This window comes from Schistocerca nitens, chromosome 12 (genome assembly GCF_023898315.1).
Source record: "Schistocerca nitens isolate TAMUIC-IGC-003100 chromosome 12, iqSchNite1.1, whole genome shotgun sequence".
NCBI lineage: Eukaryota > Metazoa > Arthropoda > Insecta > Orthoptera > Acrididae > Schistocerca > Schistocerca nitens.
In genome coordinates, this window is record NC_064625.1 from 46,038,085 (window position 1) to 46,060,318 (window position 22,234).

Genomic DNA, 22,234 nt, shown 5'->3' on the forward strand with positions numbered 1-22,234 from the left:
GGGTATCATCATGTTGTAAGTGCACCTGCACCCTGTGGAGAAGCTAGACTAATTTTGAAGTTCATCAAGAATGGCAGCAGTTGCTATAGGGGCAACAGTCTTGATGATTGACTGACCTGTCCTTGTAACATTTGGCATTGTAGCTTTGGTTCATTGGAACACTTGAAAGCAAGCTGTTACATCTCCTGAGGAAACGTAGCTCTACTGTACGTATGGAAAGCTACCAGTCTTTGAACTGAAGATGGCAACAACAACTTGGTACAATGGGACATGGATCTTTTGCTTTAAATCCTGTTATGGGCAGCACAAATACAGCAAGAATGCCCAACATGTGCATAGTATTAAGGGTATTGTAGGAAAAGAATATTACTTCAGACTGAATACAGTTAAGCCAAGGAAGTTTAGGCATAATGAATTTAAAACAACATCTGCCATAAGAGATGCACATACTCTAAATTGTTCCATGATATTGTTACAATATGGGGATATCAACATTCAGTGCTTGTTCTTAGTGGATTAGTTAGTTTGAATGGATGAATTGAATAAGAAAAGAATCTGCAGTAAGCAGCATGCAACCATGCTTTCCATAATGGGTTGCAAAATGTAAATCAGCTTGTGTGTGTGTGTGTGTGTGTGTGTGTGTGTGTGTGTGTGAAGTCAATTACTAATAATACTATTTGTTGAATGTACACAAGGAGAGCTGTTATGAGCTGCTAATGGATCTTAACCACTTATGTAAACAGTGAGGCCATTCTTACAGGGATCCAGATCTTTTGGTTACAACAGCATAACTTAAATACATGAGAACCTATAAAAATTTTAAACCTTTTTACAATTAATTTAAGCAATTGCACATTGTCAATTTTAATACATGCATACTTTCAGTATGAAATATATTTTGCAAATGAGAAGCTGAAATGGAAAACTTCTATGAAAGGCTTCTGTTGTTAAAACTGGAATATTCTAATTAAGATACATTGTTTTGTTTTGATGCAATTATTCAATTGTGGGCTCCAACTTGTGTCCAAAATTAAAAATAAAATAACATTTATTTAAGACATAAAAAAATCTTATATAAATTGGCAAAATTGTGGTATGTAGGATGCAGTTTCTCACAATGGAACCTGACGCATAACTATTGGAGAAATAAATGACATGGTATTTACAACAGATGTTTCTTTTCACTGAGAAATGTACAATTTAGAAATTTTTTTTTTGCAGTTTCACCAATCTTTTGTATCGGAATTAAGTAACTCCTTTTAATTCTGAATTTAATGGATTGCCACATCAGTGCTATGACAAGTAGTAGAAACACTTCAAACCTCAAAGCAAATATCTTCCACTATCTATGACTACATGCTAAGCAGTGAACTTCTACTTTGTTTCAAAGCCCAAGAGAAGTGCAATAACTTTCTGAGATCTGAAAATAGTGCAGGATACATAATATTTGTGTTGGTCCAGAGACTGTCCAGTAAACTTGTAGTAAGAATATTTCCACTCCTGTTTCAAGAGCACCGTTCTATCATGCTAGAATTACAAGTGTGAATATTTTTCCATGGTGTCATGTTCTGAGACATGATCACAAATTTACAGGAACAAACTTCATAGAGACTGATATAGAGTTAACTTCAAAATTAAAAGCTGTCATCATTTGCTCAATATTATTCAAAGATGTATATGCTTAAAACCTGAAGTAACCTCAATGCTTCTTTCCACTCTAGATAAAAGACAATTTTCAATATAAACATTTTCACAAATTATGTCACATTTGTCATATCATATCACATCACATATTTCAACATTACAAATAAAAATATTCTGGCAGGTATGTTATACAAATATACATTTTATGTCTCTGTTTGTATATAAACATAAGCTGTGAAGAACTAGTCAGAACAGGACAAAGGAACATACTATGAAACAGGGTAAATGACAATGCACAAAATATTATTAACACAAATAACTAGGCTCTGTCATGACAAAACACTTGACAGAATCAAACAATGGAATGATGGAAATGATACTGGGGATATAAACTCACATCAAAGAGCAGAAACAGTGCTTCAAAATGAAGATGCACACATAAACACGATACAAAAGACGTTAATAAGTCTAGAACTGAAAAAAAGAAGAAGAATGAATCTGCTACCTCCAACTATCTTCCCTGTTGCATTATTGCAGTAATACTCTGCACCATTTAACTGAAGGTCTGCCTTTCTCTTTTGTGCCATCACTAATTTGATTTGAGTTAGCAAAATACTGTTATGCTATTTGTTTAGAACATTCTGGCAAAAAAATCTTTCTCAGCAACTAGGCAACTAGTTCCCACTGGATAAAAATGATGTTATAGCTGTGAACAGTCAATACCCTTCAGAACTCAAGTCTCATTAAAAATGAAGAAAGAGTGAATGAATTAATTAAGGACACAAAAGAAGAAAAAGCTGGTAATTTTAATACAGCAGAAAATTTAAGCAACTGTAGAAATGGATGTGAAACATTTTTTGAATGATGCAATGAAAGCTGTTATAAAAATGTGGTTATTTCTGAATAATGTCCGATGAATGTAGTATGGACATTTTACACCATCCACCAGCCAATACACCCATCCATAAACAATTATTGATCTGTCATTCATCAACTAGCCAAAAGTGGAGAGCCTCATAAATTTCAATAAAACTAATAAAATCATTGTTAATGCACATGCTTAACTAAGATAGCGAATTTCAGTTGTAGTTCATGTGTTAAAAATTCTTATACCTCACCAAAGAAATTTTATTTTCATGTATGTGTAGAGCTGTGTCTTCTGCAAAGTATGTTGTAACCCAAATATCTCAGTCAGTCCACTCCCTAAATTTGTTTATGCACAACTGTTTTCTGCAATATCTAACTGTTGTAAAAGGACAGATCATCAGACTGTAAAGTGACAGAAAAGAATGTGACAGGGCTATCTCAAATTCTGTAATAATTCAAGAATTATCGTGAAACGTGAAGCGACTCATGTTTCCAAGGAAAGGGAAATGATTTCCCATAGCAATAAGCTACTACCACTGATAGTTATACCACTGCTACTTCCTAGTTTGACCTTCTATGTCGGAAAGACGTGCAGACCTTCAGTGTTAACAACAGTGCATTTACTGCAAAGAGATGTAATTTAGATGCACATATTTCAGAAACATTTCTGGCAACTATTCATCTTCACATTTGATAAACAATGTTCGAATTCCAAACCTTCCCATAATTTTGCAACACTTGCTAAGCCATCGAGATTTTTAATGCAAGTTTCAAAAATTACTATTTTTTTTTAATCAATGGTCTGAGGAATGGTTACAAGCTGATTTTAAGCTGCAAAGGTATCACTAATATATCACCTTAATCCCATTTTAAAGCTTAATAAACTGTTCAAACTCTGTGTTAACTACAGTGAGTCTACACAATAATAAAGAAAGTAGTTATTTTTATAGGCATTACTGATATATCAAAATCTGGTAAACAGAATATTGTTACCTATGATGATTGGTGTTTGTAAATTGGTATGCTATGTACAAAAACATCAAAGTTTACCAGTCAAGATGTTTTAAAAATTTTCAAATGTATTTTTTAAAAAATCAACATGTCATAAATGTCGTTCAACAATAACACTAATGATAAAAATAGCTACAAAACCCACCATGTCAGTGGAGAAAATGTGTGATTTGATGTACACCACATTCTGCAGACAAAACAATCCTGCAACAATGATAGAACTGTGTCACTCACAACCAGATTTTAAGAGTTGGAAATATGGCGACCCTATTAGGTTTCTTTCTTCTTGTAATGAAGCTAACCACAAGTCAGAATAAGTCTCATTATAGTTGGCAGTTAAGTTTACAATCAGTTCATCAGGCAAGCCACTGAGCACATATCTAACAGTCATTTACACAGACTTCCCTAAGATGAAATGTTTCTCGCGAGACTCAGCAGTTACTACGATAGCGACCAAGCGTCTCAGTAGTCACCCACCATCTTCAAAATCAGAATCGCAATTCTTGTAGCTGTTGTGTCCATTAACAACAAAAAAGAAAAGGAGGCTCTGATCACTTCACAGATAAGCAATAAATTAAAACTTCAGGGTACAATTTTTTTCCCAAAAGCACCAATTAATTATACTCTTCAGCTCAGCACTTATTAGCCATTACCTGCCAAAGCACTCGTGTTGTTGTTGCTGCTGCAACAGCATCTTATAGAACACACAGTTTCCAAACTGGCAGTCTAGCTTATTCTGAACTATTGGAGAACCCTTTGTAATGTACAAAGAAAAATATGAGAAATATTGCATATGCAATGGGGAAGGTCACCCTCGCAATCACGTCTATTGTTTTCGCCACTCTGATGGGATGAGGTGGTTCCTTTTTGCGGACCTGAAATCAGAGATAGGACCTTATACAGTTTACACAGGAACAATTGACAGTGTCACAACTAAAAAAAAACTTGTAGCTTTGCATCAGGCATTGTCAAAGTGCTGTGGTGATCAGTCAGCTTTCATTATGGAAGAGCATGCTACTGCAACATGCACAACACAAAATGAAGTGAATATACTCTATACAATAACTCATCAAAATTAAAATGTTTTTTTGTCAGTAACAACAAAATTTTGATTCTGGCTAAGCATGAAGATCAAAAGTGCAGGAAATTTCTGTTTCTCTCTCGCATCCATCTTTTGACTCTTCAACAAGAACTTTAGCCTTACCTTTTTCATGTATGATCTTCAGATGCAATACCTGTGGCAGGGGTTATTCCAATAATTCGGATGATATATTCCTGCTACTACTTTATTTTATTTAACCTCAAACACTGCAATTCACATTGCTATTGTAAATACTCCATCTATGGCCAAAAAGTCTGTGAATGTCCATCTGTGTTATTTTCATGTGCAATATTTTGACAACTGACTTCATGTACCACAGAGATTACATTTTATATGTGGTCAGTGTCAGAACTTGAAACACAGCTGGGCGGAAAAACTCTATTTGCTCTGCCACCTCTCCTAATATTAATACTATTTCTTCCTTTTATGTACCTAGTACACACATTGTAAGTATATGAAATTGAACAATTATTTTTGAATTTTTACAATTTTTACTGTACAGGAAATAACACAAGTGGCTGGTGATAATGGTATAAATATTTATTATGAGGAGGAAAGTCGCTACTCACCGTATAGTGGAGAGTCTGAGTCACAGATAGGCACAACAAAAATATTTTCACACCTACAGCTTTTGGCCAGTGGCCGTTGTCAGCAACAGACACACACACACACACACACACACACACACACACACACACACACACACACATATATATATATATAAATGCAACTCACACATATGACTGCAGTCTCAGGCAACTGAAACCACACTTTGCCTGCGACTGCAGTCCTCAGCATCTCTGCTATATGGTGAGAAGCAACTTTCCTTCTCATAATATTGTTACATTCCATCCTGGGTTTTCCATTGGTATAAATATTGTATTTAAGGAAATATTAAAAATTTAAGCTTTATTGAAAACACATGCACACTGAAGTTCAGTCCTGCTAATAGGGATTTTTTTTTCTTTTTAGAATTGATATTATCAATAATTTAAAGGTCCTAAATCTCTACTATGCAACAAACATTTTGTTTTCTTTCAGAATTTTAGAATTTTGTAGCTCAGTAGAATAAAAAACTTTCAAAAATAAAGAGTTATTAACTAATCAAACAATGGAAAATCCAGGATGGAATGTAACAATATTATGAGAAGGAAAGTTGCTACTCACCATATAGCGGAGATGCTGAGTCGACTAAGCATCTTTACTACATCGTGAGTGGCAACTTTCCTTCTCAAGAATAATTAATTCGCAGTTCAAAATTTTCTGGATACAGAAATGTATACTTTTACTGTAAAAACATGTTGGTTCGCAAAATATCTAAAATCTAAGACTGGCATGTTTTGCTAGAATATCCAGTAGTCAATGACTACAGCTCCACTAAGTCAGTAGCTATTTACAGGAATTGACTGTGTCTTGAGAGACCTTAACAAGTTGTCAATGGCATTACACTTCAAGAAACATCAGAATAAACTTGTAAGAAAGAGTGTAGTCAGTGCCAAGAGTTAAAATCGGTTATAAAAGTAGTGTGAAATCAACAATACCCCAAAATCTGATCAAGTTCTGGCAAATGATTGCAACTAAGATGACTGCTTACAGCATTATGTCCAGTAACTGAAATATTGTGCATAAAAATAGACTCATAATTTCAAATGGACGTCCAAAGACATAATAGCTATCAAAACTTCAGAAGTAACAGTGTGACAATGACGAATCTTTGGTAATGAGAAACTGACTGATGGTGATGATGGACTACAGAAAGTGACAATTATCTGTATTTGTGGCAGCAGCTGCAGCAATGGAGGAGGAGACAATTGTGGGAGAAATATGGCATCCTTTTCATCTGAACAAACTTCTTTCCAACAGATGTGATAGGCATTGGTGGATCTGATACTTTCAAAGACAGAAGAGTACTGTTTCTGAATTTCCTTTTCATTTATTCTTTCCTTCCCCACCTCTTTCCCTCTCATCAGTCCTCTGAATGGTTTGATGTAGACCACCATGAATTCCTCCCCCATACCAACCTATTCAACATGAAGTAGCACTTGCACCCTACGTCCTCAGTTATTTGTTAGACATATTCCAACCTCTGTCTTCCTCTACAGTTTTTACTATCTACAGTTTCCTTAAGTATCAGGGGAGTTATTCCTCAATATCCTTTCACAGAATGCTGTGCTTCAAATCTACATTATCAGAAAGTTTTTCCTAAAATTAGGACTGATGTTTGATACTTATGTCCTCCTTGCTTCTTCTGTCACATGTAATTTTGCCTCCAAGGTAGCAACATTCTTTCCCTTTGTCCACTTTGTGGCCTCCAGTTTTCATGTTAAAGTTAACTGTTAATCTCATTTCTGCTACTCTTTATTATTTTCACCTTTTTTCAGTTTATTCTCAACCCATAGTATGTGCTCATTAGACAGTTCACCTCATTCAACAAGTCCTGCAAATCTTCCTCACTTTTACCAGGAACAGCAACGTCATCATCGAATCTTATCACTGACTAGCTGTTACCTCCACCTCTCTTGCATATCAGTAGCTTTGTTATGATGGGTGAAGGTGAGTAAGTAAGCTACTGTAAGTGCAATAACATCAGCTACCCTTACATGCCTGCCTGTTCAGGTAAGGACAGCTCACAATGTGCCCCCTCTTCTTCCCCCTCCCATGCTGTCACAATACACAATGTGTAGGCACGTGTAGCATCGCTGCTGAGCATTGCCACAGAGGGGCAAGGGCTGGAGCGTGCATCTGTGCATCGTGCAACTGAAGTAGCTACGCATTTATACAACTTGTATATTATGGAACAAATAGTGTGGAAGAATGGATTAAACACACGAAGGTTGTATAAGCATTATATTCATTACTTTTAATCATACCACATAGCACATATCAACCAATATAAGCATTTTCACAAATATGAATCCAGATAAGATAGAGGAAAAAGTATTTTCATCACAAGGTGATCCTGGAATACTTAGGTACTTGTCAGACTGATATGATTTGCATCCAAGCAGCAGTATCTCCTCTAAAGATCTAACTTTTAACTTTTGTGTGAGAGTACATTTCATAGAAGCTTGAATTCAATATACAGCTAGGGAATACAGAAGAGTTCAGTTAACTTTATTTTAGTTACCTTCACTATGACAGCTGCTGTTTGTCTAATGACTGCAACTTTTAAGAGGCACTTCATGTTTCAGTGAATGCAATGGGATAAATATGCTGCAAAACTAGACTAGGTCATTGAAGTTTAATCCCTCAGAGTCTTTGTGGAGCTTACAAACAAAATATCTTTGTGATGTCATCTGAGGGGCAGTAATGAGAACATTATTGGGCTCACTTGTGCTGAGTAGATCACTCTAAGGAAGTACAAGGAGCTTCTTGAGGAAGAGTCACTTTCTGTGCACTCAGGAGAAGTGAGCTAGAAATGCCTCAACACAATGATGTAATACAGAGTGTTCGAAAAGTTGCTGTGCAGTTACAAAGTATGTACGAAATGACATCCACTAGTGGCTACACGAGTCTGAAACCACTTTATTCTATTGGAAAACACTTTCTACATGTCTGATTGTAATATGCTTCTCGCATTTGCAGTTATTTCAGTTTTTTAGTCGCAAAGTGTGCTCAGGCCATTTCAATGCAATACAGATTTTGCTACTCCTGAAAATTAGAAGTCATCTGGAGTACAATTCAGTGAGTGATGGAGCCACAGGTTTTCTGAGATGACACATTCTCCTAAAAGCTCTTCCAGAAGATCCATAGTGTTAGCTGTGTGTACAGCAACACCATCTTGTTGCAACCAAGAGTAGTTGATTTTGTTTTCCTTTAGCTAGCCAGTGAAATTGTAGATCACTAAACAATAATGTTCATTGTTCACAGCTTCTCTAAAAAATAAAAGTCCAATAATGTACTCTCTGGATACTTCTATCCACAATCCAATGGCATTTCAAGCACAACACGAGATTTCTCCATCGACCATAATGGTGGACTTTGTGTGTTAACATGACCATAGAGGTGGAACCAGGCTTTGTCTGTATAGAAGGTGACATCAAGGATACCAGTGGTATTCCTTTCAATGAAATGTGTAAACCATTTGAAATAACAAATTCACTCTTCATGATCTGCTTCTTTTAATTCATGCTGGTGTAATGTTATACAGAAAGAATTTTGAAGTTTGTCTTGCCACTTACACATGATTGGAGGTCCAGTATCTTTTTCTTGTGCCATCTTACATAATGATTTTGCTGGGCTATGCTGCTTGAAGCCAAAATATCCAACAAATTCTGTTCATTTAGCTTAGGTGGTCTTCCAGTTCATTCAGAATCTAACCCTGAGGTGTCCCTCAAAATTTCTCAATAAGCCAATGAACTGCATTGTGATTACGTACAACTGTTTCTGGAAATTTTTCAGCAAACGCCTACTGCACTAAACCTTTCTAGTTATTGGCTTTTCGAAACACATCTTCAACAAGAAAAATAAGTTCCTCAACTGAAAGCACCATAACTTAGAAATAAATTGAACATCTAAATGCTAAACATCACAGGATGTTAGGACACGTGTTAATAGATCAAGGAATAATTTCCATGGTGCTTAAGGAAACTGTAGAGAGTAAAAACAGTAGAGGAATACAGAGAGTGAACTACCTCAAATATAACATTTTGGCTCCTATAATATTCTTGGCAGGTTTTGCAAGAAAATCCAGAAGAAAAGTGTGCACCTAAATTTCTGCCTACAAAAAATAGAATATACTATTAACATTTTTTAACAAATATGTAGTGTATTGCTTACAATTCCCATCTTTTACATTATTGCTGAACCTGTAGTTCATCAACTGAACTGAACAGTTCAATGCTAAATCCATAATTCCTTGCCCAGTGACTTCCTAAATGCATGGCAGAGGGAGAATTGGTACAGTATGTTTGCTGCTCTTAGACATGAAGCAGAACAGGAGACATGTGTATTACAGTAACTGCAAGGGGTGGGGGACCTCTGGCACAGCCATGGGCACCCACATGCCACTCTGCTATGCCAACCTATTTATGAGCCATCTAGAGGAAACCTTCATTGCTTCCCAAAACCCAAAAACTCCTGGCATGGTTCAGGTTCACTGATAATATCTTCATGATCTGGACTCAGGGCCAAGACACCACTTCCAGGATGTTGACCTTGTCCTGTCTGGTGGCTCCACTCAGCTCTCTGCCCACATTAAACCCATCACCCACCAACAGCACCTGCATTTTGAGAACTGCCATCCCTTACACACACACACACACACACACACACACACACACACACACACACACACACACACAAAGAAACCACAAACAAACAAACCCTCTCGTACATCCCAGCCACCTGGGAGTGGCATATATGTAGTGACAAGAACTCCAATGCCAAGTTTGCTGACAGCCTCATCTAGTCCACAAACAGATTTCCTATTCCATATCCCTGTCCACCCCCAATCCTCCCAAGAACCAGTTACAAAGGAGCTGACACTCAAAACCACCCAGACTGGAACAACTGAACCACATTCTTCACAGTGGCTTTGATTATCATCATACCCTGAAATGAGGGACATCCTACCCAAGATCCTTCCCACCCCTCCTAAAGTGGTGTTCTGTTGCCCATCCAATCTACACATTGTCATAGTCCGTCTGTAAGTTATTCCCAATCCTAGCCCCTTTGCACAGAGATCGTATCCCTACGAAGGACCCCGGTGCAAAATCTGCCTAATCTATCCACCCAGCACTTTTATTGCACCCCTGTCACAGGATTATCCTACCCATCACAGGATGGCCACCTGTGAAAGCAGCCATGTTACATACCAACTCTGCTGCAATCATTGCACAGTTTTCTATATTGGTATGACTACCAACCAGATGTCCATTACGACAAATGTCCACTGCAAAACTGTGGCCGAGAGCAAAATGGGCCACCCTGTGAGAGAGCGTGCTTGACTTCAATGGCTGCTTCAAGTCTGAGCCATCCAGTTCCTCCCTTCCAGTATCAGCTTTTCTTAACTGAGAACGGGAGTTACTTACAATACATTTTCTGCTCCCAAAATTATATCCTGGTCTCAAATTAGGATAAACCATTGTTTCCACACCCTCCACTCAACAGTCTCCACTCCCACTGTCCTATTACCTCCTCTGAATTCACATTCCTTCATCCTCACTGTGGGCTGCTTTCTGCCAATCCACCCACCAGTCTTTTTCCCTTCCTTCCTCCTCTCCATTTCTGCTTCCCGTTCCCACCCCCACCGCCCCTCCCTCACAGCCTCCCAACAATGTGCTTGGTAGCCTCGTCCTCCCATGCTCTGCACTCTTCTCTCCCTCCACCCATACCCTGCTATGCCTCCCCCTTCCCCACTCCACTCCAGATTGTCACTCTTGTTCAACATGACCATTGCATTCTGGCTGAAGAAGTCCCGAGATATCTATCACGTGTGCATGAAGTGTGCTTGCTCATGTGAACGTGTGTGTGTTATCTTTTCTGAAGGAGGCTTTGGCCAAACGCTTAGTGTGTAACACTGTTTTGTTATGCCTGTCTGCAACTCATTGTATCATCTTTATAGTGAATAGCTATCTATCCTTTTATTAATATTGCTAACTAATTAAAACCTACCCACCTCACCCTCATCATTTCCAAACAAGTTTTGTATCTGATCAGACTGATGATCAACCGCTAAACCAGGCACACCTACGTCATCCTTTGACTAAAGAACAGGCATTGAAGAGCACACACTGAGAAAGATGACACAATGGTAGGACACTCAATTTGCATTCAGGAGGAAGATGGTTCAAGTCCCCCACTGGCCACCTAGATTTAAATTTTCTGTGGCTCCCCTAAATTGTTAAGGCAGAAGCTGAAATGGTTTCTATGAAAAGAACAAAGCCACTTTCCTTCTTGAGTCTGAGCACTTGCTCTGTCTCTAATGATCTGATCACGGATGGGACATTAAACCCTGATCACCTTGTATTAAGAAAACAGGAGAATTGACTTGCCCTTGGCATTACTTAGTAAAACCAACAGCAAAGATCAGCCATTATACTCAAATGTCATTCCGTTTATCTGGGCCAGTGGCACAGTTGCCAAAGAAGCAAAATTTGAATAGGTACACTCAAATAGCTTGCTATGTATGACTATGAAAATCATCTCAAAATGAACCTGAGCAAAGCCCAACTCTGAACATTCCACCTGCAAAATGGGGAATTACTAGAAGACTCTGACTGAATTGAGATCAGCAGGAGTTCGAACTGTGTAATGTGCTGAGATACTTAGGGTTCGAGTTATGTGGAGCTGACCTTCAAACAGCAGTGAATGTGAAGTAGAAAGTTTCTGCAAGGAACACAATCATTTGCAAACAGACACAAGAGCTAAAGTCACAAAAGTTGAAAAAACTGCTACAGCCCAGTATCTTTCTAGTACTGAGCACATAGCTTCAATTTGGAGGCACTATTTCCCGACAATAAGCAAACTGATATCACCGTCTGTGACACATGATGTGTGTCAGGATGCCTCAAATCAGCAGTGTGTCACAGAAGGAAGCAACACCAGCTCTGAATGGCAGATAAGCTGCCACTGTGACTGAATGATACAATACCCAACCTCTTTCCAGAGACTGATACCTGCCTCACAGACTGTGATACAGGAAGAGGCTTTTTCACATCACTGAGGCACTGATATCATCTCTAAAGTCATGCTAACTCCAGCTGCAGTAGTATGTAGAGGTGTGTGGAGAAGCACCTCCTGGTTAGTAAACTACCCTACACACCTTGGAAGACATTGAACTGACTGAAGATGGAGGTATCCAGGCAGGAGATGAATGGGATTATGCCAGGGATGCTCACCCACATATATGTATCGATTAGAGCAACTGGCCACCTTCTGGTTTGTCCCTACTTTCCTGTCACCTTCACGACAGATAAACCGAAGGACACCAAGAGCCCCCTCTGCAGTAGAAAATTGGAAATCATCAACTGACGTAGCTCCAAAACACACAAAAGGGAAAGAAAGATGAATTCCTTGTAATATCTACCAACTACAGTCTGAATATCAGCACAGCGAACTAGTTGGGCCCCATATGTATTTCTATTTGCAAGACCTACACCAAACAGACTATCTTTCCTTTTCATCCCATCCAGTAAGTCTCCTCTGATCCAGGATTTTGGGAGACTTTTCTGCACTCTCTTCATTTCCTAAACCTCACCTGTCCTTTTCCTTCACCCATTTCCTTCCCCTTCAACCCTTCTGCTAGAAGAAGTAGCCAATGACTCTGAAAACTTGCAAATCTAATCATTTTCATATGTGTGTTCTCCTGCTGCTGCTTGGTGAGTAGATTTTTTTTTTATCTACCCAATTACAATGGTGGAACAGGCCAGTTCTGAAAAAATACTGAACTTTTCTTGGCTAGCCTGATATTGCAATTATTTTCTTTCTCTTAATTAGTATCAGTAATAGTAGTATGTGTTCCCCTGCCGCTGCTTGCTTAGTAGATGTTTTATCTATCAGTTTAGATTATGCTATCAATAACTGACTATTTTCATTGTTATATTAGTATCAGTATTGATATGAATGCAAACCAAAATCCTAACTGCATCTTTAAGTAAATTTCTTTAAGTAAATTTTTTCATATTTTTATATAAAATTTTATACTGCCTTGTCAAAATACAAGTCCCTTATCATGAATGTGATAAAATGGGCACTAAATACATAAACTCTCTGTCAAAATTTCAGTACAAGGAACTCGGCATGCTAATGATGTGAAACTTACCGGTCATTCAAAACGTTGCATTATTACTACACAATTAGCACAGACGGGGAACAGTACACACATAGATTGAGAAATATCTCTGAACACTTATGTGCAGTGCATTTATAATTGGCCACAGCTGAACATTGCTACATTGTCAATACAAGTGTAAACAATAAGATCAACTTGTGAAGATTTACAGAGTGCAGATGGTTAGTCTATAATAATACACTATCATGAAACTGGAGCTCATAGTGTTCTTGTAACTTGTTGCTACTTATTGTGTCCATTTCTTCAATAGGAACAGTATGGTCAGTAACATGAGAGCATTAATGCATCAAGTTTACCTCGGAACTACAAGTGGAAAACTATGTGCAATGTAATTTACCACTTCATGCATGGGTTGCTGAAAGTGAATGTAGAGTATTGCACCTTTTTTTCCCTCCCACTGTGCCCTGTGCAGTGTTTCAAGTTAAGTTGTGGATGAAGTACTTTCACCATGGCCAAGAGGAGTATATAGAACAACAAAACTGTACAGACCATGAGTTTTCATTATGTTGTACGATACAGAACTTGACAGAGTGAGTTGATTTTTCATTTTCTCACAGCAAGAGAACCCGTGAGCATACAAAACCATGTGACGAATGTGTGTTCCGAAGACTTGTGCTGAAAGAACTGGATAAATGACAAATCTGTTAGTGGATCACAAAGTGTTGCATTAGCATAGACTGATGAACATGGCGTCTGCATAGTAGTGACGGATTGTACAGCTTCATCGTGAGCATTTTTACAACAAATGAAATGAGGCATGTGCTATACCGCTAATCTGCATGAACTATTTATTTGTGCAACAGACCAGACACCAACACAAAAATGTCTCCAGCCATAATGGAATCAACATCAGAGATAGTGAGTCTATGGTTGACAACAAACAGTCTTGTGAAACAGGTTTTCTTTCAACATACACATCAGTCATTGCCAAGTGAGATGTTATGATCTGAACACCATCTCTGACAAACAAATGTGTGCTGTGATAGTCTGGAGAGCTGTTGTGTAGCTTCGGTCATTTCAACTCCTCTGAATTATCAGTACTCTCAACAGCTACTGGTAGTCAAAGAAGTTGTAGTGGAACAAAAACTGTAAGACGTCAGTAGAGTTGATGTGTCACAGGGCCGAGCAACATGGGACTTCGAAGCATCAAAGGTCATCACAGTGCACATTTTTGTAATATACTGAAACATTTGACTCACAGCACAAAAAGCTTACAAGCAAACAAGCTGATAGGCTTATGCCTTTTTTTCTCCCCCTCCCCAAATGATTAGGAAGAGTTAGTTAATCTGAGTGCAGAAGCCATGCTAGCCCACAAAGAAGTTACTTTCTTGGAAATGGTTGTGATAATCTGGACACAAAGCCTGACATTCTGCTAATACACAGGACCTAATCATTACAGAGATCTTGTAAGCTCCTTCAATACATTACTGAGGGTGAATTTTGTCATCCCCATGCTCATCTACACATTATAATAAAGTGTTCAGGAATCCTGTCAGCATGATGGCCTACCCATTAATTCAAATGTGGCGTACTGAAAGACTTTGCTCAGAGTGTAAGCCACTGAACTTATCATTTTACAACACAGATGAACTCTGTGTTTGACAGAAGCTGCCTGTAATGTCATTTGCCAGACACTTTTAAACCCAGTTTGATTAAATACCACTACAAATTGGAGTTGTTGTTGCTGTGCTTGCTATCTTATTGTTCTGTAGAGCAATTAATTTGTTGTATTTCTAGAAGCCATTACGTGAACTGAATTTCATTCATTTATGATTCCTTCACTGCTTTATAAATGGAAAAAATGCTAGTGCCTTAACCAAAAATGAGCTGGTGTGTCAACCAAAAATGAAATGCATAAATTAATTTCAAAATCTGATCAGCCTAGATATGCAGGATAGAGCCAACATACCTCAGTAGCACAGCCATTGTTGGCAGAATGTGTGCACGGGTTGGGGCCACAGTTGGTGCAGGTGACTATTTCGTTGGGAGCTGATGTGTCCCTTTTGTTTTTGTCACCCTGTGAACAAAATATGGAACAGCCTATCTCAGGTGACCTATTTCTAGAACATCTACTAATAGTGCATGTTTTTAATTCTACACAACTAAATACTAAGAACTACACAAATAGCATACAAAAGTCTAATTACCAAAACATATATTCCTACATTTCAATTCGTGTTTGAAAATGTCTCACTAAGATAATTTTGTTTGATTATCTACGCAAAAAAAGTTCTGTCTTATATTTGAAATGACAATTCCAGTTCATTTCTTCTATGACAAGATGCAGCTGCTGACTTAACTGTTCACAGAAAGAGAGATAGCAACATTATTTCATGAGGGGAGAACTGTTTTTTGAGGTTTTTTTTGATTTTGTGTGACGAAATGTGTATTCAGAGATGACCACCAAATAAACACATATGCTTGACAGACACTGACTGTAGTCCTTATAACAGTATCTTTCATACAATCACATCGAACCTACGAACTTGTGTATACAAACAACGAATGAGAGGACAGACATAGTTTACTTTTAAAGCACTCAATGGTCACTAGTCTCTGAAATATTAATTACTTGTTAAACAGTGTTATTAACATCTGATGACCATGAATAAACAGCTCAAAAATGGTCAGTGAAGTAAAATATTGCTATGCCACAATGACACTCTCAGATCCACAACTCTGAACACTTCATTCTTGATCACAACACAAACATTTCAGTATATAGTGTGCAGACTGTGGGGTGTAACTAAATATCTTGATAATTGGAAATTACTAATAGCACTATAGAAAATAATGTATAGTGTAAGTAAGCCAATATTCTGATCCTTAAATATCAAAATCCTTTATTGGCAAAACTTACATAATGCCAAATATGTGGAAATAAATGGACAATATTTGGACAGTAAAAAGCAGCAGCTTTCTTCAAAATAACAATTTTTCTGCTAATTTTCTAAGATGTCAATTTTGTGCCTTTTGAAATATAAATATGATGTCTTGAGAGCCACTGACAATTAATTTCTACTACCTATCCTTAATTATACGACCAACAGAGGTGTCTCTGTTATGGGGGCTGAATATCATCAATAATTTCATACATCTTAGGGATTCCCCAAAAGGTAAAGGGATTTGTGGAATGTGTCAGTTAATAAAAGCATGATGAAATTCAAACCTCCTAAGCTTCAGATGTCAAAAACAAGTTGAAGTTTAATCCAAAAAGTACCTGCAAATATTCCCACTAGCTCATTTCTTGTTTATGAGTTAGCAGAGTGGGGGACAACTCCATACCTTTGGTAGACTGCTGTATCTCCACTGCTGTAGCATACATTTAAAAAAAAATACATATCCAGCTGGTTCTGTTAGTAACAAGTATGCTAGGCCTTTCCTACTGGTAGGTTGGTATCCCAGTTTAACAGCATACGAGTTGTGTTCTCAATATTACACACACACACACACACACACACACACACACACACTTTTCCCTGAAACTGTATACATTTATTTCAGTCTGTATATCTGATTTCCTTACCTTGTTTTATCATTTCTCTTTTTTTTAAGTGTCCAAATTTTAGCTCTGTATAGCAAAGGCCATTATTTTTTAAGTTTCATCCTCATTTTCTTTAACATTTTATTCTTCAGAACAGTTTTGTATGTGCAAATTACTGACTAAGCTTTTGTCTTTTTTATGAATACTTAATTTACATTCACATTATTGAAATTGGGACTTTCCAGTGGGCAGAGGGACAAGAGCATCTGCACAGTTAATCCAAAAGGACCAACGAGAATAATGGAAGTTGAAGAAGTCAACAGAGATTTTCCTTCCACCAGAATGAGTGGTGAAGCCAGTTACTCACAACTGGTAATGACAAAACCTAATCACTTAAGTTGTCTCTGACATGAGTTCAAATGTCCCAAATGTCTGACCAAATGAGAAAGTATAACATACATGGGCAAACTGAATGCACAAGATAAGAGTATTGAAGGAATACTTAAATAGAAGTACTTAGTTTGAGATCAGGACTAAGGGGAAGAGCAGATGTTGTGAAGTACTTAGTATGCAAATGCCAGTGAGGTTAACATTCCTGCATAAGGCACTTACATGTGAGGAGCCTAATGCATTTCCAGTTGGTATTGCTGACAACAGATCAAGTTGGAAAACAATAACCATTATAAACAGACAAGAAGAAGATTATGAAGAAGAAGAAGAAGAGAGAATGTTGATACTAAAACAGCAGTAAAACAATAGTAAAAAATGAAGTACTGAGGTAAATGAAGAGCTTGAGAATGTTGTTAGAAAGGATAACATCAGAGAAATGTGAACTCCAGATTATAAAGGAGCTAAGACAACAAGAAAAAATGGGAAAGGAATTGACCCAGTTATGGATCTCTTCTCTCTCACCTTTTGCATTGAGTGGAAATACCACTTCATCTCCTAGCACTAATCCTCAAACAACAGAGCAAGCATCAAACCCTGTCTAGAACAGTTCCAACCTAAATTCCTGACAGATTAAAAAAAAATTAGAGAGAGAGAGAGAGAGAGAGAGAGAGAGAAAGCTTTCCTGGATTTCTTCACTTCCAGCATTGCCTCTCGGTTCCCCTAAAAAAATCTCTGAAACCTTAAACCTGACTGCAGACTTTGATCACCATTCCTGTGGACAGATGTTCTGCTACTGTGGTACTCGACCACAGATACTGAGCAACAGATGGGCTTCATCAATTCTTGGACACTTTGACATGTGAAACTGTTCATCAAAACCCATTTCTTCCCTCCAGATGAAGCTGCAGAAAACCCTAAAGTGCCTAGGGCCCTTACAACAAAGTCTCGCACCTGCCTCCAAAGAACAGTGAGTTCTCCTTCAATTGAAACTTCTGGGCAAATAGGCCATGGTCGATGTATAAAAGTTTCTCTTAACATTTCATCTCCAACTTTGGGAGACATCTTCATAGGTAAAGAGGCAAACTGCAGTCAGAACTTGAGGGAGCACCAAATATATAGACAGTATAGAGGACATCACAGTGCATCACATGACATCGGCCATGATATTATCTCTGGCAATGCCAACATTGTCGATTGGAAGTAATCGATTGTCATTCTTACTGTGCAACACTGCCATCCAAATTTTGTCTAATTTAACACCTTCCTCTTTTCTGTTAAATTATAATGCTATCTATAAATGCCAGTAGCCTCTCTAAACATGTGCACATGTTAATGCAATGTTTTCAATATGATGCTCATCTCACTGAATTTTACTTCATGATCACCCTTTGGTGAACGTGTTTCACTACAGCCAATTTATTTGTATGTCCTAGGTGGCAGCTCCTCTTCCAGATGGGTGTTAACATTTCTTTTCATGGTCGCAATATAAACCAGTCCATAGTTATAAGGAATTTTATATACACCTGGTGTAACCAAAGGATCAGACCTTCTGTGGACAATATCTTTTTGGAGACTTTTGAACACCAGGTGTTGCAGATTGTTAGTAAAAGACCAGCTAGGTAGCACCATTATGTCAGCGATACTTTGGTAGTATGGACACATGATGCACATGTGTTGGATACCTTCCTGATACATCTTGATAGTATCAATCTGAAAATCCAATTACTATGGAGACAGAGAATAATGGCTAACTGAATTTTCGGGATTTGTCTCTTATCAAGCAAAGGGATAGGACGTTGGGCAATAGAGAATATAGAAAAGCCACAAGTACATAGAAAAGCCACATATACTCACCATTACCTCCACAAAGATTCCAGCTACAGTCCCAGACAAAAAAGAGGTGTGATTAAAACCTTGGTGGACAGGGCGTACAAAATCTGTGAACCAACTTATTTAAAAGATGGGGTTGAACATCTATGGTCAACATTCAAGAAGAATGGTTATTCTAACATGGAGATAGATCAAGGACTTAGCTCTAGGGAGAGAATCAGGATCAACAATGAACAACAGCCACCCAAGGGGAATTTTCCTTCCATCCATTAATAAGATTGGAGATCAGATTTGGAAAGGAAGGCAAAACAATGTTCAAGATCAGATATACAACAGCCTTTGGCTACCACTGGGTGTATACAAAATTCCTTGAAGTTGGGGACTGGTTTATATTGAGACCACAAAAAGAAGTATTAACACCCGTCTCATTGAACACAAGAGGATTTGCTGCCTGGGACATATGGATAAATCAGTCATAGCAAAATATGTTTACCAAGAGGGTAATTATGAAATAAAATTCAGCAAGTCGAATGTCATATTGAAAACACTGCATTATCATGTGCGCGATAGAGGCTACTGAGATTTATAATAACCATAATAATTTTAACAGAAAATAGTAAGGTGTTAAATCAAATAAAATTCAGGTGTCAATGTTGCACCATGAGAATGATTATTAATTACTTCCAGTGGACAATGTTGGCATTACCAGAGATAGATAACTTCATGTTATGTGCTGGACTGTGGCGATCTCTACACTGCCTGCGTATTTGGTACTCTCTCAAGTTCTGGTCTGGTTGCTATCTGCCACTTTACCTCAGAAGATGTCTCCCACAGTTGGATATGAACACACAAATAAGGAGAGAGGCAATGGGAATCAAGATTGCACTGTCTTAGATTGACCATTTCAAAAATCACATGGAAGAAGCATTTTCCAACCTCCAAAAGCTGTGTCCTCTGGTTTGGTACAGATTCAATTTCAACGTTTTTGCCGCTTGTATTTATCTTGAACTATTGCTCCACTTCCTGCAACAACTTAACTCCATTTGAAATAACTCAAATTCACCTGGCCGTTCTTTATTCAAAGCCACTTTCCTGGATGGTCACCAACATCTCACTGAAGTTGCATCCAAACTACAGTCCACATCAAACTAACCAACAAATAACAGTATCTCAGGCTCGACAGCTGCTATCCTTTCCACGTCAAATGCTCCATTCCATACAGCTTATGTATCAACTTCTGCTCTAAAACCAAATCCCTCAATACCTGTACTAATTATCTCTCATACGTGTTTTTCTCTCACAACTGTAGCACTGACCTTGTTGATTAATGCCCTGAGCAGTCTTCTCCTGTTCCTCTGACCAATACAGCTTTACCTTCCACAAGCAAGTTCATCATCCTGTACCACCCAGGCCTCAAAGGTCTGAATATTACTCCATCTGGGCTACAACTTTCTCACTTTGGACTAACCCTGAGAACTGTACCTGAAATCCTGCACGCCACACATCACACGCTGTTACCTGTTTTACTGTTGAATTCTCCAAATGACACCACAACTAGATTAACCTGGCAGTCTTTCAAGAGGGCAGCAATATTCATTATCCAAAAAATCAGCTTTTATGTTATGTTTACCTTTTCTTCAGAACCTCCACTTTTCAATCATCCCCACAATCTGAAAGTGTTAAGCATTGGAACCTAGGTAGCCAAGAAACGTGACTATTTCTGCTGATTCGGCTTGCAGGGAATGTTTTGGATTTGGATGATATGTTAGCTAACAAATAGAATGTGCAATGGCTCTATCTTGCTGGAAGAGTGTACTCGTCCTTGTAGCCAAAGGTATCTCTTCTAATAAGGCTGAAGGCTCATTTTCTGGAAAGACTAGATACTGGAGCCCTGTGAGATGAAGTGGAACCACAACAGTCCCAATCAACTTACTATATATTATACCATGCCACACATTAACATAGAATTATTGATGAAAATTTGTCTCCACAAATGCACATGCATATGTAATGTTCACCATTTCTTGATTGTGGAACACAAATACCTGTAGAGATTCTGTGAGAACTTGCTGAAGGACTATGTTCTACCACCTGGGCAATGGCTTCCTCCTCATCCACACAATGTTCAAATTAAATATGACTGCAGGGCACTGCACTAATCTCATACTGTTTAGTGAAGACAGGAGTGAACACTCTCGAATCTGATACTCTGTAGTTAGGAAGTCATCTATCGTATTTTCTGTAAGTAGCAGCAGCAGTGATTCCATTATAAAACCTGCACACAAATACCAAGTCAGCATTCTCCACAGTTGTAAATGTTGTGTGCTTAAACAGTAGAATCAGCCAACAAATCACAATCACAGTTGAAAAACTCAATTATGTAAACTTGAGCACAAAACTTGAACATCACAACAAAAATGACAACTGATAAAATTACATCAATCTGTACGTTGAAGGCTCAGGACTGTTTGTACTCATTCTAATTCTCTGGCAGTATGTATCCCATTCACAGCAAGGCAGAGACAGTGATGTTCATTGTGGAGTCAGCAACAGTGAAGCTGGATTATGGATGAATCCTTCTCCAGACTTTAAAATGATATTTTTCATGCAAAAGTTCAATAGCTGGACAAAATCATGTTAATACACCAATTTGATGGTGACATCCTCATGTGGGGAGGAATTATGAAGAATGGACTCATGAAGCTTCAAACATTTGTTGATGGTGGATGGAATACTGTTAGTGATATGAGGCACTGCAACAAGTTGTGCAACTTGGGGAGATGTAGCTTATCCAGGCTTCCACTTGATGGACAATACACTCATCTATATGGGTCACTCTGGTGGATGAATCTCCCGTAGGCGAATGTATCCATCACAGAGACTTGCCAGTGAGGTCTCTTGAACTTCATCCTACAGAACATGTTTGTACATTGTGGCTTCAAGAATGAATGCAGTAATTTTTCACACACGTGTTCTTATTTATTTAATTTGTTTTCTTATTTGGCTTTTTAGGCCATCATCTGGTGGTTATCTACAAAACTTGCCATATGTCTAAACTGACAGTGTCTTCACATTTCGTTCTTCCATTCATTTCAGTTCACAAAGATGTAAT

At 38.0% G+C, this 22,234-nt stretch overlaps 1 protein-coding gene across 1 annotated transcript in view; it reads right to left on the bottom strand.

Moving 5' to 3' along the window:
- Positions 1 to 3,643: 3,643 nt before the first annotated feature.
- The window catches only part of LOC126215068 (glutamate-gated chloride channel), a 438,289-nt gene continuing 419,698 nt past the window's right edge, over positions 3,644 to 22,234 (bottom strand). Inside the window, exons 12-13 of the mRNA XM_049941716.1 lie at positions 15,328 to 15,435; positions 3,644 to 4,397 (exon numbers count right to left, since the gene is read on the bottom strand). Coding sequence (XP_049797673.1) covers positions 4,254 to 4,397; positions 15,328 to 15,435 — 252 coding nt within the window. The 3' untranslated portion in view covers positions 3,644 to 4,253. The remainder of the gene's footprint in view (positions 4,398 to 15,327; positions 15,436 to 22,234) is intronic.